This window comes from Amblyraja radiata, chromosome 4 (genome assembly GCF_010909765.2).
Source record: "Amblyraja radiata isolate CabotCenter1 chromosome 4, sAmbRad1.1.pri, whole genome shotgun sequence".
Lineage (NCBI taxonomy): Eukaryota > Metazoa > Chordata > Chondrichthyes > Rajiformes > Rajidae > Amblyraja > Amblyraja radiata.
This window is the reverse complement of record NC_045959.1, coordinates 106,370,321-106,392,147: the sequence shown is the minus strand read 5'-3', so window position 1 is coordinate 106,392,147 and position 21,827 is coordinate 106,370,321. Positions and strand designations below refer to the sequence as shown.

Below are 21,827 nucleotides of genomic sequence, written 5' to 3'. Positions count from 1 at the left end.
TCTGCTCATGCACCCATCCCCCTGCCACATTAGTTTAAATCCTCCCCGACAGCACAAGCAAACACTCCCCCAAGGACATTGGTTCCATTCCAGCCCAGGTGCAGACCGTCCTGTTTGTACTGGTCCCACTTCCCCCAGAACTGGTTCCAATGCCCAAGAAATTGGAATCCCTCCCCCTTGCACCATTTTTCAAGCCACGTATTCATCTGCAATATCCTCCTATTTCTACTCTGACTAGCCCGTGGCACTGGTAGTAATCCAGAGATTATTACCTTTGAAGTCTTACTTTTAAGTTTATCTCCTAGCTCCCTAAATTCACCTTATCCCGTTTTTTACCTATATCGTTGGCGCCAATGTGCACCACGACAACTGGCTGTTCACCCCCCCCCCCCCTCCAGAATGTTCTGCAGCCGTTCAGTGACATCCCTGACGCTTGCACCAGGGAGGCAACATACCATCCTGGAGTCTCGTTTGTGGCCGCAGAAACGCCTATCTATTCCCCTTACAATTGAATCCCCTATTACTATAGCCCTTCCACTCTTTTTCCTCCCCTCCTGTGCCGCAGAGCCACCCATGGTGCCATGAACTTGGCTGCTGCTGCCTTCCCCTGATGAGCCATCTCCCCCAACAGTATCCAAAATGGTATATCTGTTTAGGAGGGAGATGACCGCAGAGGACTCCTGCACTACCTGCCTACTGTTGCGCTGGCCAATGGCCACCCGTTCCCTTTCTGTCCGCTTAACGTTTACCTGCGGTGTGACCAACTCATTGTACGTGCTATTCACGACTTTCTCAGCATCGTGGATGCTCCAGTATGAATCCAACCGCAGCTCCAATCGTTCAATGCGGTCTGCCAGGAGCTGCAGCTGGACACACTTCCTGCAAACGTAGTCACCAGGGACACCGACCATATACCTGATCTCCCACATGTTGCAGGATGAGCAAACCATGGGGCCGATCTCAACTGACATGGCTGACCCCCAAATTAAATCAACTAATTCACACTATAAAAATCTTAATCCTTTAAACTGCACCTTTACTAAAAAGCACTGTACCCTTAACTCACTGAACCCTTAACTCACTGAACCCTTAACTCAATGTACCCTTAACTCAATGTACCCTTAACCAGAAAGCAGAAATGCAAACCTGGGGTTGCTCCCAATCAGCTGCTTCCTCTAGTCCGCTTCCACCAATCATCGGCTTCTACCAGCCCACTTCCTTGGAAGTGTGATGGAACATTGCAGATTGGGTTCCTCCTCTCGCTCCAACGGCTCCTGAGCCTCTGTGACAATCATTGGACAAAGTCAGCATGGATTTATGAAAGGTAAATCATGTCTGACGAATCTTATAGAATTTTTCGAGGATGTAACTAGTAGCGTGGATAGGGGAGAACCAGTGGATGTGGTGTATCTGGACTTCCAGAAGGCTTTCGACAAGGTCCCACATAAGAGATTAGTATACAAACATAAAGCACACGGCATTGGGGGTTCAGTATTGATGTGGATAGAGAACTGGCTGGCAAACAGGAAGCAAAGAGTAGGAGTAAACGGATCATTTTCACAATGGCGGGCAGTGACTAGTGGGGTACCGCAAGGCTCAGTGCTGGGACCCCAGCTATTTACTATATATATTAATGATCTGGATGAGGGAATTGAAGGCAATATCTCCAAGTTTGCGGATGACACTAAGCTGGGGGGCAGTGTTAACTGTGAGGAGGATGCTAGGAGACTGCAAGGTGACTTGGATAGGCTGGGTGAGTGGGCAAATGTTTGGCAGATGCAGTATAATGTGGATAAATGTGAGGTTATCCATTTTGGTGGCAAAAACAGGAAAGCAGACTATTATCTAAATGGTGGCCGATTAGGAAAAGGGGAGATGCAGCGAGACCTGGGTGTCATGGTACACCTGTCATTGAAAGTAGGCATGCAGGTGCAGCAGGCAGTGAAGAAAGCAAATGGTATGTTAGCTTTCATAGCAAACGGATTTGAGTATAGGAGCAGGGAGGTTCTACTGCAGTTGTACAGGGTCTTGGTGAGACCACACCTGGAGTATTGCGTACAGTTTTGGTCACCTAATCTGAGGAAAGACATTCTTGCCATAGAGGGAGTACAGAGAAGGTTCACCAGACTGATTCCTGGGATGGCAGGACTTTCATATGAAGAAAGACTGGATAGACTCGGCTTGTACATGCTAGAATTTAGAGGATTGAGGGGCTATCTTATAGAAACTTACAAAATTCTATTTGGATAGCATGCAAAAACAAAACTTTTCACTGTAGTTCGGTGCAGGTGACAATAAAAGTAAAATGTCACAATTTTGACATCAGAATCATTTAACGGGAAAATACCATAGCAGCTATCAGTCATCACACATACATCAATACGCTACTGTTTTTCCAATTTTCTCCATTACAATCAAGGGAAATGAACTGACACGAATTCCAGTTCCCCCAACCCCCAGCAGCTGGATCCAATGTAAAATAGAGCAAAACTTTCAACTGCATAGCCTCTATGGTTAGGAATTTTATTTTTTCTCTAATGTAGTTTGGCACGTCCCCAACAACTCTCACCAACTTCTACAGATGCGCCATAGAAAGTATTTTATCGGGAAGCATCACAGCTTGGTTTGGGAACAGCTCCATCCAAGAACATAAGAAGGAGACTGAATAAGACTGAGGAAGGACATTCTTGCTATAGAGGGAGTACAGAGAAGGTTCACCAGACTGATTCCTGGGATGTCAGGGCTTTCATATGAAGAAAGACTTGTACTCGCTAGAATTTAGAAGATTGAGGGGGGATCTTATAGAAACTTACAAAATTCTTAAGGGGTTGGACAGGCTAGATGCAGGAAGATTGTTCCCGATGTTGGGGAAGTCTAGGACAAGGGGTCACAGCTTAAGGATAAGGGGGAAATCCTTTAAAACCGAGATGAGAAGAACTTTTTTCACACAGAGAGTGGTGAATCTCTGGAACTCTCTGCCACAGAGGGTAGTTGAGGCCAGTTCATTGGCTATATTTAAGAGGGAGTTAGATGTGGCCCTTGTGGCTAAGGGGATCAGAGGGTATGGAGAGAAGGCAGGAACAGGATACTGAGTTGGATGATCAGCCATGATCATATCGAATGGCGGTGCAGGCTCGAAGGGCCGAATGGCCTACTCCTGCACCTAATTTCTATGTTTCTATGTTTCTATGTGAAAGCAAGCCCCGCGCTCGATTTTTAAACCTACCGCCCGGAAACTCCTCCTCTCGCTCCAACGGCTCCCGGTCCTCTCCAACCGCTCCCGGGCCTCGAACCCGGGTCTCTGGCACTGTGAGGCTGCAGCTCCACCTGCTGTGCCACTGTGCTGCCTGATTCTACACAGATAGATCATTACCCCGATTCATCTCTCAATTTTTCTTGCTGCAAAGTTACACCTCACCTCAAACAAACTTTCCACTGGGGTGGGAAAAGTCAACAGGAGAAATGATCAAAAACATTCAACCAGCACCACCTCCACTCCAGCGGGAAGATCACTCAAACCTCAGTCATCAAACTAAAATACATAGACATGCCCAGCCAAGACTTAGGTCATCAATGTCGTAATCGTTGAAGTATCCGTGTGGGTGGCTTTATACTAAACATTCACAAAACCTGTGTAGGAAGGAACTACAGATGCTGGTTTGCAACGAAGATAGACACAAAATGCTGGAGTAACTCAGTGGGCCAAACAGCATCTCTGGATAGAAGGAATGGGTGATGTTCCGGGTCGAAACCCTTCTTCAGACTGAGAGTCAGGGGAGAGGGAAACAAGAGGTATGGAAGGGTAAGGTGTGAAAACGAGAAAGCAAAGGGGACAAAGCTGAAAGAAAATGTAGGATACATGCCTGTCCCGCTGAGTTAATCCAGCATTTTGTATCTATCTTCACAATACCTTTGTTCTTTTGCTAAATCCCTCTTTTTCAGATTGCCAAAGGGTGCATTTAGTTTAGAGACACAGCGTGGGAAACAGGCCCTTCGGCCCACCGAGTCCGCGTCGACCAGCGATCACCCCTTTCACTAGTTCTATCCTACACGCTAGTAACAATTTACAGAAGCCAATTAATGAACAAACCTGCCGTCTTCTGGAACGTGGGGGTAGATCAGAGCAATCGGAGGAACCCCACGCGGTCACGGGGAGAACGTACAAACTCCTTGCAGACAGCACCCGCAGTCGGGATCGAACCCGGGTCTCTGGCGCTGTAAGGCAGCAACTCTACTGCTATGCCACCCACGATGGTGCACTAAAGGTTAAATTTCTTCATTGCTGTCAGCCTATGCCAAGGAGAGGCCCTTGAATTATGGAAGTGATACACTGGTCAACTATGATTATTTCATAAGTTATGGGAGCAGAATTTGGCCATTTGTCGCATCGAGTCTACTCCACCATTCAATCGTGGTTGATCTATCTTTCCCACTCAATCTCATTCTCCTGCCTTCTCCCCATAACCCCTGATACCCTTAATCATGAATCTGTCAATCTGTAACTTCAAAAATACCCAAATGACTTGACCTCCACAGTTGAAACATATAATATTATTAAGGGTTTGGACACACTAGAGGCAGGAACCATGTTCCTGATGTTGGGGAAGTCCAGAACCAGGGGCCACAGTTTAAGAATAAGGGGTAAGCCATTTAGAACGGAGATGAGAAAATACTTTTTCACACAGAGTTGTGAGTCTGTGGAATTCTCTGCCTCAGAGTGCGGTGGAGGCCAGTTCTCTGGATACTTTCAAGAGAGAGCTAGATAGGGCTCTTAAAGATAGCGGAGTCAGAGGATATGGGGAGAAGGCAGGAACGGGGTATTGATTGAGGATGATCAGCCATGATCACATTGAATGGCGGTGCTGGCTCAAAGTGCCGAATGGCCTACTCCTGCACCTATTGTCAATTGTCTATTGTCTGTCTGTGGTAATGAATTCCTCAGAATCATTACCCTATGATTAAAGAAATTCCTCAATATCTCCTTTCTAAAGGTGCTGTCCTTTTATTCTGTAGCTGTGATCTCTAGTCCCAGTCTAGTGGAAAAATCCTCTCCACATCCACTCTATCCAGGCCTTTCAATATTCGGTAACTTTCAATGAGGATCCTCATCAAACTTCTAAATCTCATCTCCTTTCTAAAGGTATGGTCCTTTTATTCTGAGATTATAGCCTCTGGTCCTAGATTATAGGGAGGTTGCACGGCAGTCGAGGTCATGACCGTGACCCTTACGCAACGCCTTCTGGAGTCCAAGCGGTGAACGTCAGCTAAGCACTTAATATGGCTGCCAGTACAGCCGTCCCGTCTTCTGTCCCTACATCCGGACTCCAAGCTGACTGGTTCCACACTCGGGGACCCCGGGCCGTCTGTCTCTGCGGCCGGTGTTTGGCGGCTGAAACGCCCGGCCCCCAAAGGGGGGAGTCACCCCGGTGTGGGGGTTGGGGTCCGATGCCGGTGCAGCGCGGTCAGTGATTCTGGGTGGGCGGAGGGACCAGATGGTCCCCAACTCTGCTGGAGTTGACGGGGACGACAGCCGGGTTTATGGCCCTGTTTGTCCGCTGCCCGGAGTCGCGGCCCCGTGTGTGTGGGCGCTTCCGACCCACAGCCCGTGACAGTGCGGCCGCACAGGGGGAGGCAGGGTGGAAGGCGGCCATGGCCGTTCACCGCTGACCCTGGGGGGGGGGGGAGAATGGGGGCTGTCCCGAGGGATCCGCTCCTTCTGCCGCTTGCACCTTGGTGCTCGGGTTCAGACTGGAGGGTGACTCCAGCCCCGGGCGGTCGTGGGCCGGGACATGCCCTCAATCCGCCGGAACGCTGCTCTATTGCAAGTCAGTGAGCAGCAGTGATTTTGACGTTTTTTTCTCACGGTGACCCTATTTCCACAATATTTTACAGCGCAAAAATTGACCATTTTAGCGCTTTCTAACAGGTAAGAACGTACGTGTTTCGTGTATTACTAGTGTATGCCGGAAGCTGCCTTGTCCTCCAGAAGGATTGAGCTACTCCGTGCGTCATGCCCTTTGACCTGATGACCTTGCGTGCAACCCCCCTATTCCACTAGTGGAAACATCCTCTCCAAATCAACTCAGGCCAGGCCTTTCATTCGTGGAATTGAATGGCGGGGTGGACTCGATGGGCAGAATGGGGTAGGAAGGGACTGCAGACGCTGGTTTAGATAGACACACAATACTGGAGTAACTCAGCGGGACTGGCAGAGAAGGAATGGGTGACGTTCAAGACTGAAGAAGGGTCTGGCCCAAAACATCACCTATTCCTTTTCTCCAGAATTGCTGCCCGACCTGCTGAGTTATTCCAGCCTAGTTTTGTGTCTATCTTTGGTTTAAACCAGCATCTGCCGTTCCTTCCTGCACACAAGGAGATTTATTGCACCTCATATGTACTGATTGCTTATTTTATCTGCATTATTGCATTTCAATTGTAATTAATAATCCAATATCTTATGAACTTGCAAACCACTCTGGGCACTTGGAGCTCACCCCGCCCAGCGTTTGCCTGCCTGTAAACACTGATCAATGGGGTTGTTATGCGCAGCCTCCACCGAACGTTGTGTCAGCCCCGGGCCAGCGGGTTCTGCTACATAGTTGCTGCCACATCGTTGTTGCAACATTTGCCTCGTCCCGGTTGCAGTTGCAGCTCTCGGACTTCCTGTATCTCCCCTCCCTTGCTCGGCAGGAATTGCATTAACACCTTTCTTGCCACCCGTCCCCTTCCACTTTTGGCTTGACAGAGACGTGGCAAAGAAGAGGCGCGGCTCCTTCTCGTATGTTTTGCATCCATTTTTATTTTCCAAATGCTTCTTGTCTTCTAACGGCGTGGGTCCGGGGCTGTAGGAACTAGACATTAGACGTATATTTGTGTATGTGTATATATGTGTGTTGCCTTAGTGGTTTCAAATCTGAGCACACGGCGATGTTTGCATTTGTTGGACTTTTTGACGTGTGATTTAAAAAAAAAACCTTTTCGTGTTGAAGGGTTGCAAGTAAAACTTGGTTTCATTCTGTGAGGGGTTCATGATTGTTCCAGGCACTTATTCCAGAGGCTGGTAAGCCACACGCTTTTTCCCTGTGTACACTTTTTTGATGATAGACACAAAATGTTGGGGACCCTTCTTCAGACTCACTTTTTTGAAAATTATGTTGTGAGGAAAAGTTCCCCGGGCTGGTTCCTGACATGGCGGGACTGCCTGTCGCACGAAGACTTAAGTTTTTGAAGAAGGGTTTTCAGCCCGAAACGTTACCTATTTCCTTCGCTCCATAGATGCTGCTGCACCCGCTGAGTTTCTCCAGCATTTTTGTCTACCGCACGAAGACTAACCTGGCTTCACTAGAACTTGGAAGAATGAGAGGGGGATTAGCTGAAACTTGGCTCGACGGATTCTTGATTAGTACGGGTGTCAGGGGTTATGGGGAGAAGGCAGGAGAATGGAGTTGGGAGGGAGAAATGGATCAGTCGTGATTGAATGGCAGAGTAGACTTGATGGGCCAAATGGCCTAATTCTGATCCTAGAGCTTGTGATGTTTACCCTGAATGGGATGTACGTGTCGAGATGTATTTGATCAGTACGGGTCCCAGGGGTTATGGGGAGAAAGCAGGCGAATGGGGTTAGGAAGGAGAGATAGATCAGCCACGAATAAATGGGTGGAGTGGACTTGATGGACCGAATGGCCTAATTCTACTCCTATCACCTATTTATGAGGGGCCACAATCTTGGGTGACGGGCAAATGATTTTTATTTTATAAAATTAGAAATGTCTTCATTCAAAGACTAGCGAATCGGTGGAATTTGCTACTCCTAGAGGGCCGTAGAGTTTGTGTTACTGAATATTGTTTAGAAAAAGTACCGAGATAAATCTCTAAGTGAAAAAATGGCATAAAAGATTATGTGGCGAGCAGGACTGTGTCATTGCTATGTGGGCAGCCATGATTGTGATGAATAATGAAGCAAGTTGAAGGGCTGAATGGCCTACTCCTATTTTCTACTCTAATGAGCTTTTTTTTAAAGCCAATTTGAAATTCTTGAATGCAATGTAGGTTGTGTGTCCATGGCACATTTGAAAAAATATCTTGTCTGCGTGTTGTCTTATCTACTTTGACTTCATTTGCTTTATGTTTCAATACATTATCCTCAGATTTATTTTATCATTGACACAAGTAACTAATGTTTTTCCATTATCTGAGAAGGGAAGTAGAGATAATCCATGGATTTAGGCCGTTGAGCCTCATGTCTGTGGTAGAGAAGCCATTGGAAAGGATTTACTCCCACTTGGAAGAGAATGGGTTAATTAGGCTCAGTCAGCAGGGCTTTGTACGTGGCAGATCGTGACTTATTTCACTTATTTATGAACAACTAATGATGAACAGATACTGGTATAACAGAACCAAACACAGTCAATGAGAACAAAATGTACAAATCCAGAATCAACAAATTTAGGCGAAATTTACCACAGGTTGGGAACCCCTGGCATACAGTATGCTTGTTTTCATTGGGCATTGAGTATAAGAGTCAGGAAGTCATGATGCAATAAAGGGTCTTGACCCGAAACATCACACATTCCTTCTATCCAGAGATGCTGCCTGCCCCGCTGAGTTACCCTAGCATTGTTGTGCCTATCTTTGATTTAAATCAGCATCTGCAGTTCTTTTCTACATATGGTTAGGCAGCATTTGGAGTGTTGTGTGCAGTTCTATTCACCCCATTATAGGAAGGATGTGTTGGCTTTGGAAAGGGTGCAGAAGAAGTTTACCAAAATGATTCAGTGGTCTGAGCTTCAGGGAGAGGTTGGACAGACTTGGGATTTTTTCTCTGGAATGCCAGAAGTATATAAAATTATGAATGGCATAAATAGGGTTGGCAGCCACTACCGTTTTCCCATGATGGAAAAACAAATACATGAGGACAACATTTTAAGGTGAGATGGGGAATGTTTAAAGAGGATGTGCTGGCCAAGTTTTTTTTTACACAGCGGAAGGTGAGTACCTGGAATACGATACCAGGGATGGTTTTAGTTTTAATTTTTAGAGATACAGCACGGAAACAGGCCCTTCGGCCCACCGAGTTCGCCCCGACCAGCGATCCCTGCGCATATGTGGTAGTGGTGGAGGAAAGTATGAGACTTTTGGATAGGCATATAGACGTGGAGGGCTCTGGATTATGTGCAGGCAGATAAGGGTTGGTCTTGGCATCAAGTTCGGCACAGACATTGTGGGCCGAAGGGCCAGTTCTTGTGTAGCAGAGGTTATATGACCTATGAAGGTTTGGTCATGGGTAGATGAGGATCGAGGTATAACGTTGTATTTGAATGTCTGAATTTGTCTTACATTTTGTAGTAACATGAATGAGCTATATTCAGCCTCCAAGCTACTTAAAGAAAAAAATGGTTGCGAATGCCAAGAAAAACCTTGCAGCCTCAGCTAGGCTGCAACTATTATTTTGCCCTCTACAATCCCGAGGAGCAGAACATATTTCACACATATTTCCTCAAAATACGAAAACTGATGCTTGCATTGACTGCACTTCAAAAATGTCGGTGTTGGTGAAACAGCAATTTGGATGTTCAGTTTAGGGAAACAGAGTGGAAACAGGCCCTTCCGCCCACCGAGTTCGTGCCGACCAGCGATCCCTACACATTTACACTTTCCTACACACTAGGGAAAATTTACAATTATAACAAGCCAAATTAACCTGCAAACCTGCACATCTTTGGAGTGTGGGAGGAAACCGGTGCACCCGGAGAAAACCCACGCATGTCACGGGGGATCGTACAAACAGTCCTCGTAGTCAGGATTGAACTTGGGTCTCTGGCGCTGAAAAGCAGCAACTCTACCACCATTCGCCCTTCTGAGGTTATGTAAAGCACGTCATAAATTCAAGTCTCTCTCCATAAAACAATGAACTTGTAAATCCCTACCCAGAATTGTTGTGGGATCACTTTCATAGGGATTGTAGTAGTTCATTGAAAAAGCTTGTCATGTGCAAAGCAATTGGGATAGGTTTAGAGGGATATGGGTCAAATGCAGGCAGGTGGGGCATGTTGGTCGGCCTAGGCAAGTTAGGCCGAACGGTCAGTTTCCACGCTGGATGACTACGACTTGTGTCATCCAATATTATGTATCATCAAGATAGGACCATTAATGCAAGAAGAAGGGTCCCGACCCAAAACATCACCTATCCTTTTTCCTCCAGAGATGCTCTGACCCGCTGTTACTACAGCACTTTGTGTCTATTTTTGGTATAAACCAGCATTTGCAGTTCTTTATTTCTACAATGCAAAGTATGTTTTAAATATTGCACAATAAATTTCAAATAGCAATAAGTACAGTGAGAATGTTTTCATATATTCCAAATCTATTCAATCTAATCAAGTACAAACTCCGTACAGACAGCACCCGTAGTCAGGATCGAACCTGGGTCTCTGGCGCTGTAAGGCAGTTGCTCTACCGCTATGCCACCGTGCCGCAGAATTAGGCCATTCAGCCCATCAAGTCTATTCCGCCATTCAATCATCGCTGATCTACCTTTCCCTTTCAACCCCATTCTCCTTTCTTACCAAAACCCCTGACAACTGTACTAATCAAACACACCACAAGCCAAGCACTTACTCAAGCATAAGCACATTTAACTTACATTTAATATTTGTTTTATTCAAGTTTCTTGCAGTCCATGGTGTTTTTTTAGAGACACAGGAGGGGTATAATAAGTGGGTCAGAAGTGTATTGTATCATTATTACATGACCTCTGTTGGTCTGGCAAAATGGATAGCCGGCAAGGCTCTGGAGCCAAGGATGCTGGAAAATCGGTAGTGGACCTGTCCAGTTTTATGTATTCTCCTGAGGCCCTGCCTCTGACAGAGCAACATCACTGCTGTGTGGAAGTTTGAACAACGTCTTGCTTCTCGGCTCCAAAGGATTGGGGTTTGAGTCCCAATCCTTTGGAGCCTAGAAGCAAGTGTTGTCAACTGAGCCAACATCTGCAAACATTGGGTCCTCTTGTTTAAAGATGCTAGGAGATCTTGTGATAAAATATTTTAAGAATACTTTTCCCTTGTTCATATAACTCTTTGCCACAGAAGGCTGTGGAGAGTAAGTCAGTGGATATTTTTAAGGCAGAGATAGATAGATTCTTGATTAGTACAAATGACAGATTATGGGGAGAAGGCAGGAAAATAGTGTTGGGAGGGAGAGATAGATCAGCCATGATTGAATGGCGGAGTAGAATTGATGGGCCGAATGGCCTGATTCTACTCTTATCACTTATGAACTGGAGGAGCTGTGTATCCCTGTAAATCTGACATGAGCTTTGTTAGAGATTTGATGCGTTGATTTTAATTATTTTTATGAAAATAGGAAACCATTCTTATGTATTTGGTTCAGATTTACAGCAGTGTTAGGGTGCATTTAAAATGACTTTAAAGATGCCTAAATCTTTGCATTACATCATTAAAGTCAGCTTTCAAGTCTCAAGTTATATGCTATACTTGCATTATATTCACTTTCCATTGACACTTTTCATATGTCCTCTCATTTGAGACGACGTCTTTCATTAGAGAAAGTGTAGCATGAGTGACATTTCAGAACCATCAGAAGGCCACAAATGGATGGTTTGGAAAAGCCAAGTGATTTTTGGACCTGTTTACATGTAACTTGCAAACTGACAATTTCACTAAAAATGCGCTGCATTTAAGAATGCTTAGCTTTGAGAAAGATAATGACATTCAATCTGAGTGATCCCAAATTTGTAAGAAAATCTGCAGTGTACATCATTTAGACCCATAATTTCTTCTTCTTCTTGCGAATGAAACATAAACCAAAGGAATAATTGGATCTCAAGGCGGGTATTGAGCAGCCAAAGTACAGCTGGCTTTTAAATTGCATTAGTCAGTCATATAGCACAGGAACGGGCTCTTGAGTCCACCATATCCATGCCAAACATTTTCCCGATCTATACTAATCCCATTTCACTGCACAAGCTTCATATCCTTTAAAGCCTTGCCTGTCTTGTGGTTCTTTGAAATACTGACAATCTGACTCCACCACCTTCACTGGCAGCGAGTTCAAAATAAAAACATTAAAAAAAGCATGTTCATCAAATCCCCTTAAAAACTCCTTACACCTGTGCCCTCTTGTTTTCTTGGAACTTCCTCTTGTTATGCCTTCTTATTTATTATTTTGCACAGTCTGATACCACAGGGGGGGTTAAATTCAGATACATTGACGCTATGTGGAATAGTTTAGTTCAGGGATACAACACGGAAACAAGATCTTCAGCCCATCGAGTCCTTGTCGACCAGCGATCCATGCACACTAACGCTCCCCCACACACACTATGGACAATTTGCAATTATACCAAGCCAATTGGCCTACCAACCCGTATGTCGTTGGAGTGTGGAAGGGAAACCAGTGCACCAGGAGAAAACCCACGCGGTCACAGGGAGAACGTACAAATTTCGTACAAACAGCACCCGCAGTCAGGATCGAACCTGGGTCTCTGGCGCTGTAAGGCAGCCACTCTACCACTACACCATCCTGCTGTCCTTATCAGTTGAATCTGACGATGTAGGAAGTCAACACATTACCAGGTAGCTTTTGTAGGTTAATTGGGTTCAGTAAAGATTGTAAATTATCCCTAGTGTGTAGGATAGTGTTAGTGCATGGGGATTGCTGGCTGGCTTGGACTTAGTGGGCCGAGCGGCCTGTGTGTGCGCTGTATCTCTAAACTAAACAAAACCAGGTGATTCTGCACCTGAGAACTGTTCGTAACCCAAACTGTCCGTAAGTCGGAAATGAACAAAAAGGATGTATGTGAGAGAATCACGGAAAGGGTTGTGAACAGGGAGCGAGCAGGTGTGGGAAGAGTGAGCCTGCCTCGCTGACTCCGTGAGTTAGTTTGCTCGGCACTCTCGGCTCTGCTCAGCTCACCCCGATTACTACCGGTCTAAAGATGGGTCCCAAAACGAAACATCACCTATCCATTTTCTCCAGAGATGCTGCATGACCCGCTGAGTTACTCCAGCAATTTGTGTCTATCTTTGGTATAAACCAGCATCTGCACTTGCTTTTAATGACATTATCCCAATTGTTGTGGCCACAGGTGGGATAGGGGATTTGGGGAGGGGGGAAGAGAGAGGAGACATGCCGAAGTGACCCGTTCTCACCTGGCAGAAGATGCCCGGTGCCCCACAACAGCCAGCAAATCTGTCGCATCCATTACGCCGGTCTCCCAAATACTGTATGTCCGTAAGTCGGATGATTGTAATATGATTATTATAGGAAGTTGAACATTTAAAAAAAAATATGCACTGTGCATTAACTCACAAATTTTTGTTTAAATTTCTTATCTCGGCATCATGTTTGGCACAAACGTAGGGGACCGAAGGGCCTGTTCCTGTCTAATGCAGTGAATTGTTTTGGACACAAATGGTTAATATAATGTTCATGTCTTTCAATCGTAAAATGCCTTAATTAATATTTTGTGTGTTAGTGATGACAAATCACTGGCTGGCGAAACGTCTCGTCAGCTAGTGCCGAAGAACGATGGGTCAGCAGATTAAATTCTTTACTTGCATTGCTTCTATTCCAATAGAGATATCGGACCAGCCGTGAATGGGTTAGCTATTAATAACGCGGACAAGAAGATTGAAATTCATTGATTTCAGAGGGTTGTAGGAACGAGTGCAATAAATGAAAGTGGTCGGTGCATTTGCTGCAGTTTGGTTTCAGTTCACATTTGTTCTGATCCACCGTAATAATTGCAGGGAATCAACGATTGGGTGACATTTGAAGACACTTGAGTGCTGGAGTAACTCGGGTCAGGCAACATCTCTGCAGGACGTGGTTAGGTGACGTTTCTGGTCAGGACCCTTCTGATCCGTCTGTGATCACATATTCTGTTGTGCTGCTGCAAGTAAGAATTTCATTGTTGTATATCTGGGGCCTATGACAATAAAACACTCATGATTCTTGACAAAGAAAGATTCTAACACCAAATATCACCTCTCCAGATTCCCCAGAGATGTTGCCTGACTCGCTGAGTTTCTCCAGCACTTTCTGGTTAAGAAAGAACTGCAGGTGCTGGAAAAATCGAAGGTAGACAAAAATGCTGGAGAAACTCAGCGGGTGAGGCAGCATCTATGGAGCGATCTATTCCATCGCTCCATAGATGCTGCCTCACCCGCTGAGTTTCTCCAGCATTTTTGTCTACCAGCACTTTGTGTATTCTCTTGTAAACTGCCATCTGCAGTTACTTGTTTCTATATCGGATGACGTTTGTTTGCTTGTACCAATTGGTGGATTAACTTGATACTCATGCAGGGCGCAGTATCTTGTCTATGATTACATTTGAGAAGCGCCAGTGAAAATTCTGAGGTGATGATGTCTGCGAGCTGTCAACAGTTGTTTCTATGCAAACATTTACTTTCAACACTTTTAATATCCAGTAACTTAATTTTGTGATTAGTAACACAGACTACATCACAAAACAGTTCCACGATTATTTAATTATTGGTAGCTAATCTATATATTTTTCTGTGGCCACGATACACCTATATAGAATTTAGATAGAATGCCTATTTTCCTCTCAGGAAAAAAAAAAAGGTTTGAGGTATATTTTTGATTTTGTTTTTCACCGTGAAAGTTGCGAGCGATATTTTTACTATTTGACCTGGATGGGTTATATGGATAGGAAAGGTTTAGAGTGTAATGGGCCAAACACGGGCAGGCGGGACTGGTGTAAATGGGAGATCTTGGTCGGCATGGGCATGTTGGGCTGAAGGGCCTGTTTCTGTGATGTATGACTCTATGACTGTAATTGTAAGTTTTTAATGATTCCATTGGAATTATATAATGTGGAAACCGGCCCTTCGGTCCAACCTGCCCACACATGACCAACTTGTCCCATCTGCACTTGTTCCACTTGCCAGCGTTTGGCCCAAATCACTCTAAACCCATCCTACCCATGTACCTGTCTAAATGTTTCTTAAATGTTGCCACAGTACCTTCCACACTAACCTCCTCCGGCAGCTCGTTCCATACACCCACCACCCTTTGTGTAAAAAAAAAAAGGTTACGCCTCTGAGAATAATAGACAATAGGTGCAGGAGTAGGCCATTTGGCCCATCGAGCCAGCACCGCCATTCAATGTGATCACGGCTGATCATCCCTAATCAGTACCCCGTTCCTGCCTTCTCCCCATATCCCCTGACTCCGCTATTTTTAAGAGCCCTATCTAGCTCTCTCTTGAAAGCATCCAGAGAACCTGCCTCCACCGCCCTCTGAAGCAGAGAATTCCACAGACTCGCCACTCTGTGTGAGAAAAAGTGTTTCCTCGTCTCCGTTCTAAATGGCTTACTCCTTTTTTCTGAAACTGTGGCCCCTGGGTCTGGACTTAAACTGTGGCCCCTGGTTGTGGATCCTATTAAATCTCTCCCCCCCCCCCCCCCCCATCTTAAACCTTTGTCCACTAGTTCTCGATTCCCCTACTCTGGGCAAAAGACTGTGTGCTTACCCGATCTATTCCTCTCATGATTTTGTACACCTCTATAAGATCAGCCTCCTTCGCTCCAAAGGAATAAAGTTCTAGCCTGCTCAACGTCTCCCTATAGCTCAGGCCCGCGAGTCGTGCTAGCATCCTCGTAATATCGAAAATAGGTGCAGGAGTAGGCCATTCGGCCCTTCAAGCCAGCACCGCCCTTCAATATGATCATGGCTGATCATCCTAAACCCCGTTCCTGCGTTCTCCCCATATCCGTTGATTCCGTTAGCCCTAAGAGTTAGATCTAACTCTTTCTTCTCTGCACCCTTTCCGGCTTGATATTTATCCAAATTGTGCAGCTTACGCTGGTTTGCTGTTTATTTTGCAGGGTAGCAGATGGCAGATTGTGTGACGAAAGTTGAACTGAGCATCTGCTGTGAGAACCTGTTGGATAAAGATGTTACTTCCAAATCGGACCCAATGTGCTCGCTGCTCATCAATGTTAGTGAAAACCAGTGGGTTGAGGTAAGTCAAGTCAAGTCAACTTTATTTGTCACATACACATACATACATAGATGTGCAGTGAAATGAAAGTGGCAATGCCTGCGGATTGTGCAAAAACTACAGAACAACAGAACAGAATAGAACAGAACCAGTATTTACATTTTAGAATTTAAAAACAAGACACAACACAACAGTAAATTAGTTCCTGGTGAGGTAAGAGTTCACAGTCCTGATGGCCTGTGGGAATAAACTCCATCTCATCCTCTCTAAGTAGCTAGAGGCGGGACAAAGTTGGGAATGTAGTCGGAGACAGAAAGACTAGTGAGAAAACTGGTTTGGGGAAGGGGATGGAGAGAGAAAGCAAGGGCTATCTAAATCCTAAGTAGCTTTCTTCGGCTATAGAAACATTGAAACATAGAAAATAGGTGCAGGAGTAGGCCATTCGGCCCTTCGAGCCTGCACTGCCATTCAATATGATCATGGCTGATCATCCATGACATATATGACATGTATATGACATCATCTTGCAATCATGCAAGCATGAGTTGGAGCAATGTAATATTTTAGACTTCATTCTGCTGAATTCAGGGCAGCACAGGGGTGCAGCGGTAGAGTTGCTGCCTTATGATGCCAGAGACCCTGGTTCGATCCTGACTAGGTGCTGTCTGATCGGATTTTGTCTGTTTTCCCTGTAACTACGTGTGTTTTCTCCGGTTTCCTCCCACATTCCAAAGACGTGCAAGTTTGACGGTTGACACAAAATGCTGGAGTCACTCAGCGGGTGAGGCAGCATCTCTTGAGAGAAGGAATGGGCGAAGTTTCGGGTCAAGACCCTTCTTCAGACTGATGTCGGGAGGGGGGCGGGGCAAAGATGGAATGTAGTCGTAGACAGAAAGGCTAGTGGGAAAACTGGGAAGGGGAAGGGGATGGAGAGAGATAGCAAGGGCTATCTGAAGTTAGAGAAGTCAATGTTCATACCGCTGGAGTGTAAACTACCCAAGCGAAATATGAGGTGCTGTTCCTCCAATTTGTGCTGGGCCTCACTCTGATAATGGATGAGGCCCAGGACAGAAAGGTCAGATTGGGAATGGGAGGGGGAGTTGAAGTGCTGAGCCACTGGGAGATCAGGTAGGTTAAGACGGACTGAACGGAAGTGTTCAGTGAAACTATCGCCAAGCCTGCGCTTGGTCTCGCCGATGTACCTGAGTTGACACCTGGAACAGCGGATGCAGTAGATGAGGTTGGAGGAGGTGCAGGTGAACCTCTGCCTCACCTGGAAAGACTGTCCGGGTCCTTGGATGGAGTCGAGGGGGGAGGTAAAGGGACAGGTGTTGCATCTCCTGCAGTTGCTGGGGAAAGTACCCGGCGGGGAGCGAGTGGTTTAGGTGGGAAGGGATGAGTTGACCAGGGAGTTTCTGAGGGAAACAGTTTCTGCGGAAAGCAGAAAGGGGTGGAGATGGGAAGGTGTGGCCAGTAGTGGGATCCTGTTGGAGGTGGCGAAAATGTTGGAGGATTATATGCTGTTTGCGACGTCTGAAGGGATGAAAGGTGAGGACATTCATCCCTCCGTGTTATGAATGGGGGGAGGGGGAGTAACTTCTGTAAATTGTGTAGGATAGAACTAGTGTACGGGTGATCGCTGGTCGGTGTGGACTCGGTGGTGTCCATGTTTCCACGCTATATCTCTAAAGTAAACTCTCCATTTCCCCCCATTAAATATTTGCTAACTTGTTTCCTACACTCTACCTTTACATCCTGTTCATTATTTTCACACTTGGTAAATCAGGCCAGTTAGTTTCCTGTAAGACCCAGGGAACATTGTGGGAGTTCTATTTTGTAATGGTTTCAAACTGAGTTTGAATATAACTACTTGGAAATATAATAGAAATTGACAATAGATCTGTGACCGTGACAATCTGTGCACCATGTGATTGGCACGTGGATTTACAAAGGAATAGAGGGATATGGATAAGATCAGTTCAGTTTAACTTGCCGTCCAAATTTAACTAAACATCCAAATTGCTGTATGACCAACGGCAACATTTTTGAAGTGCAGTGAATGCAAGCATCAGTTTTCGTATTTTGGGGAAATATGTGTGAAAATATCCAAATAGAAGTCATTGTTTTTCTGCTCCTCGGGATTGTAGAGGAGGGCAAAATGAATAGTTGCAGCCGAGCTGAGGCTGCAAGGTTTTTCTTGGTATTCGCAACCTTTTTTTTCTTCAAGTAGCTGAGAGGCTAGGCTACAGGATTGGCACCATTGTAAGGCAAATTCAGGCGATCACATACAATAATAATAATAATAATAATAATAATAATAAATTATTGATCCCCTCAGGGAAATTCAGATGTCCAGAAGCCCCCAACCAACAAACCCACAGATTCAAAACGAACGCAGACAGAAAATACATAGAATACAATGTGGACACTACCTGAGAGCAATAAATACTTAAAAAGACCAATAATTAACAATTAAAAATTAAAAATTGCAAAATGCATCCCCCTACAGCCTAGTTATAAAATCTAATGGCTGCAGGGGTGAAGGAACTCCTGAACCGCTCCGTTCTACAAGGGCATTCAGGCCAGTTAATTTCCAGTAAAACTCGGTTTACATAATGAACATTGCTGGCAATAGTCGGGAGTTCTATTTTGTAATGATTTCAAACAGTGTTTCAATATAACTACTTGGAAATATAATAGAAATTGGCAATAGATCTGTGATCGTGACAATCTGTGCAATATGTGATTGGCACGTGGGTATACAAAGGAATAGAGGGATATGGATTACGTGCAGGCAGATAAGATCAGTTTAACTTGGCATCATGTTCGGCATAGACATTGTGAGCCGAGGGGCCTGTTCCTGTGCTGTACTGTTCTAGTTATTCAGAAATATTGCTGTACAGTTTGTATATTGCTTTGTATGTCTGTCCTCTGATTTGGATTTACGAAAAGGTTATCACAGTAATCTTTTCTAGTTTGACATTGGAATCGGTATTACTTTTTTCTGTTCAATTTTCAGGGAGATTAGATACTATATACAGGTATATTAGATAGATAGATGGATGGATAGATGGATAGATAGAAAGATAGATGCCGCTTGTGTAGTTTTGTTTAGTTTTTAGTTTACAGGTACAGTGTAGAGACAGGCCCTTTGGCCCACCGACTCCACGCCAACTATTGTTCATCCATACGTTAGTTCTATGTCAGCCCACATTTGCATTCTACGCACCAGGGGCAATTTACAGAAGCCAATCATTCTACAAACCTACGCATCTTCAGAATATGAGAGGAAACCGTAGCACCTGGAGAAAACCCACGCGATCACAGGGAGAACATTTAAACTCCGCACAGACAGTCGGGATCAAACCCGGGTCTCTGTTGCCATGTCGCAGCAGCGCTATTCCCGCGTCATTGTGCCGCCCAAATTGTGCTCGAGGAAATCGTAAAGCATGAAACAACTATGTAAATTAGCTCAGTGGTTTGTGTTTCTGGTCTGGGTGCTGGTCGGCATTGCACATTCCGTCGAGAATATGGTGTTAGCATACTTTGTACGTGTTTGCTCATTTTATTCTCCTGGTTTTAATTAGTCAATTTTACTTTTTCTAGATAGATCGCACAGAGAGAGTTAAAAACTGTCTCACTCCAAAGTTTGCCAAGAAGTTCTTGATTGATTACTACTTTGAGCAAGTTCAAAAACTGAAGTTTGGAATTTATGATATTGATAACAAAACCATTGATCTGAGTGATGATGATTTCTTGGGGGAACTAGAATGCACTCTGGGACAGGTAAGTACCAATAGAGCTTTTGTCATTTGTCGTTGTCATCGGGAATTAAAAAAACAAAGTATTGTTAATGATGAACTAAGAAATCTTCTATACAAAGGTGGTTGGTAAAGGATTCTCTTTTTTGAAACAAGATGTACAGCATTACGGTTTTAACAACGAAAATCTGTTTATTCTGTGTCTTTTGCAAGAGCTCTAACTATCGGCCATCGCTCTTGCACCACAGCCCAGTGGTATAAATATTGATTTCTCTCACTTCAGAAAACTGCAGCATTCCCTCTCTCTCTATCCCTCCCCCGAAAAGTTGCAGTAGCTTCCCGTTTTCACCCAACAAACAGCTAACAATGGCCTGTTCCCTTTATCATCTTTACTTTTTTTGCATATCTTTTATTCATTGTTCTTCATCTCTCTACATCATCGTCTATATCTCTCGTTTCACTTATCCCTGACCAGTCTGAAGAACTGTCTCGACCCGAAACGTCACCCATTCCTTTCCTCCAAAGATGCTGCCTGTCCCGCTGAGTTACTCCAGCTTTTTGTGTCTATCTTCGGTTTAAACCAGCATCTGCAGTTCTTTCCTACACACACTAAGGTTTTAAGTTTTTCAGTGCTAGAATTAGCTTTCTGCTTGTGCTGTCACAGAAGTGCCTCCAAACGGAGGAAGCAATGGAATTACAACATATTAAATCAAATGAGTAATATCCATTGATGTGCAGTGAAAGGTTATGTGTGTGAATTAAGAATTTTTAATACAGATATACAGGGCACTATTCTATTTGTTCATCAAATTTGAATATGGAACTTTGGAAACCGAGTCAATGTTATGATTTATAAAACCTAGGTAAAATTTACTGCTTGTAGAAGTTTTTGTCTTACAGTTACTAATTTCAGCAAAAAATCTCCTCACTTACATCTGACTTTGTTTGAAAGCTGCATGTTTAGTTTAGTTTAGAGATACAGCGCGGAAACAGGCCCTTCGGCCCACCGGGTCCGCGCAGACCAATGATCCCCGCATATTAACACTATCCTACACACACACTAGGGACAATTGTTACATTTACCAAGCCAGTTAACCTACAAACCTGTTGCTCTTTGCTTTATTTCACCCTCCAACAATGCAGTAGATGGAAAACGGGTTCACACCTGAGGTGCTGTCAAGGCTTTCAATGTATTGTTTGATTTATAGAAATCTATATCCACTCCAAGTCTAAGGAGAATTAGGACAGCTGTTTGCATGACTGGTTATTATTTTGGTTGAAAATTGAACACTAAACATTGATCTGTTCTGACAGATTGTCTCCAGTAGAAAACTGACTCGACCCCTCTTGCTGAAAAATAAAAGACCAGCAGGAAAAGGAACAATCACGGTACAGACTTAATATCATTTTTATTTGTTGTTTGGAAATATATGTTGGAAAAAGCAAGAAAAAAAATTTAATGGATCGTTTGCCTTTCAATTAGATCAATTAAATGTTAATTTGAATGTTGTTACCTTTCTTCTACCTTTGTGAAAGGTTATTCCATTCCTTGTGATTATAATGCTCATGTCATAGGAGCAGAATTCGGCCATTTGGCCCATCGAGTCTGTTCCGCCATTTAATCATGCATGGCTGATTATCTATCCCACTCAACTCCATTATCCTGCCTTCTCCCCGTAACCCCTGACACCCGTACTAAGCAGGAATCTGTCAATCTGCGCCGTTAAAATACCCCGTGACTTGGCCGCCACAGCTGCTTCCGGCAATGAATTCCACAGATTCACCACCCTCTGACTAAAGAAATTCCTACTTATCTCCTTTCTAAAGGTACACCCTTTTATTCTGAGGCTGTGCCCTCTGGTCCTAGACTCTCCCCACCCGTGGAAAAATCCTCTCTGCATCCACTCTATCAAGGCCTTTCACTAATCGGTAAGGTTCTCCCCCTCATCCTTCGGAACTCCAGTGAGTACAGGCCCAGTGCTGTCCTTATATGTTAACCCAATCATTCCTGGGATCATTCCCGTAAACCTCCTCTGAACCCACTCCACACCGGCATTACCTTCCTCGCCAGCAGGATT

The 21,827-nt window shown here is 44.7% G+C and overlaps 1 protein-coding gene across 4 annotated transcripts in view; it reads left to right on the top strand.

Moving 5' to 3' along the window:
* Positions 1 to 6,551: 6,551 nt before the first annotated feature.
* cpne3 (copine 3) overlaps positions 6,552 to 21,827 on the top strand; it is a 51,035-nt gene continuing 35,759 nt past the window's right edge. The window contains exons 1-5 of one of the 4 annotated variants that reach the window (XM_033020179.1): positions 6,552 to 6,778; positions 13,770 to 13,918; positions 15,873 to 16,009; positions 19,595 to 19,774; positions 21,064 to 21,138. In XM_033020179.1, the coding sequence (XP_032876070.1) occupies positions 15,881 to 16,009; positions 19,595 to 19,774; positions 21,064 to 21,138 (384 nt within the window). In that variant the 5' untranslated portion in view covers positions 6,552 to 6,778; positions 13,770 to 13,918; positions 15,873 to 15,880. Of the gene's footprint in view, positions 6,779 to 6,812; positions 6,875 to 13,769; positions 13,919 to 15,872; positions 16,010 to 19,594; positions 19,775 to 21,063; positions 21,139 to 21,827 lie in introns of those variants that run through there. The other 3 variants (XM_033020178.1, XM_033020180.1, XM_033020181.1) reach the window with 3 other exon arrangements.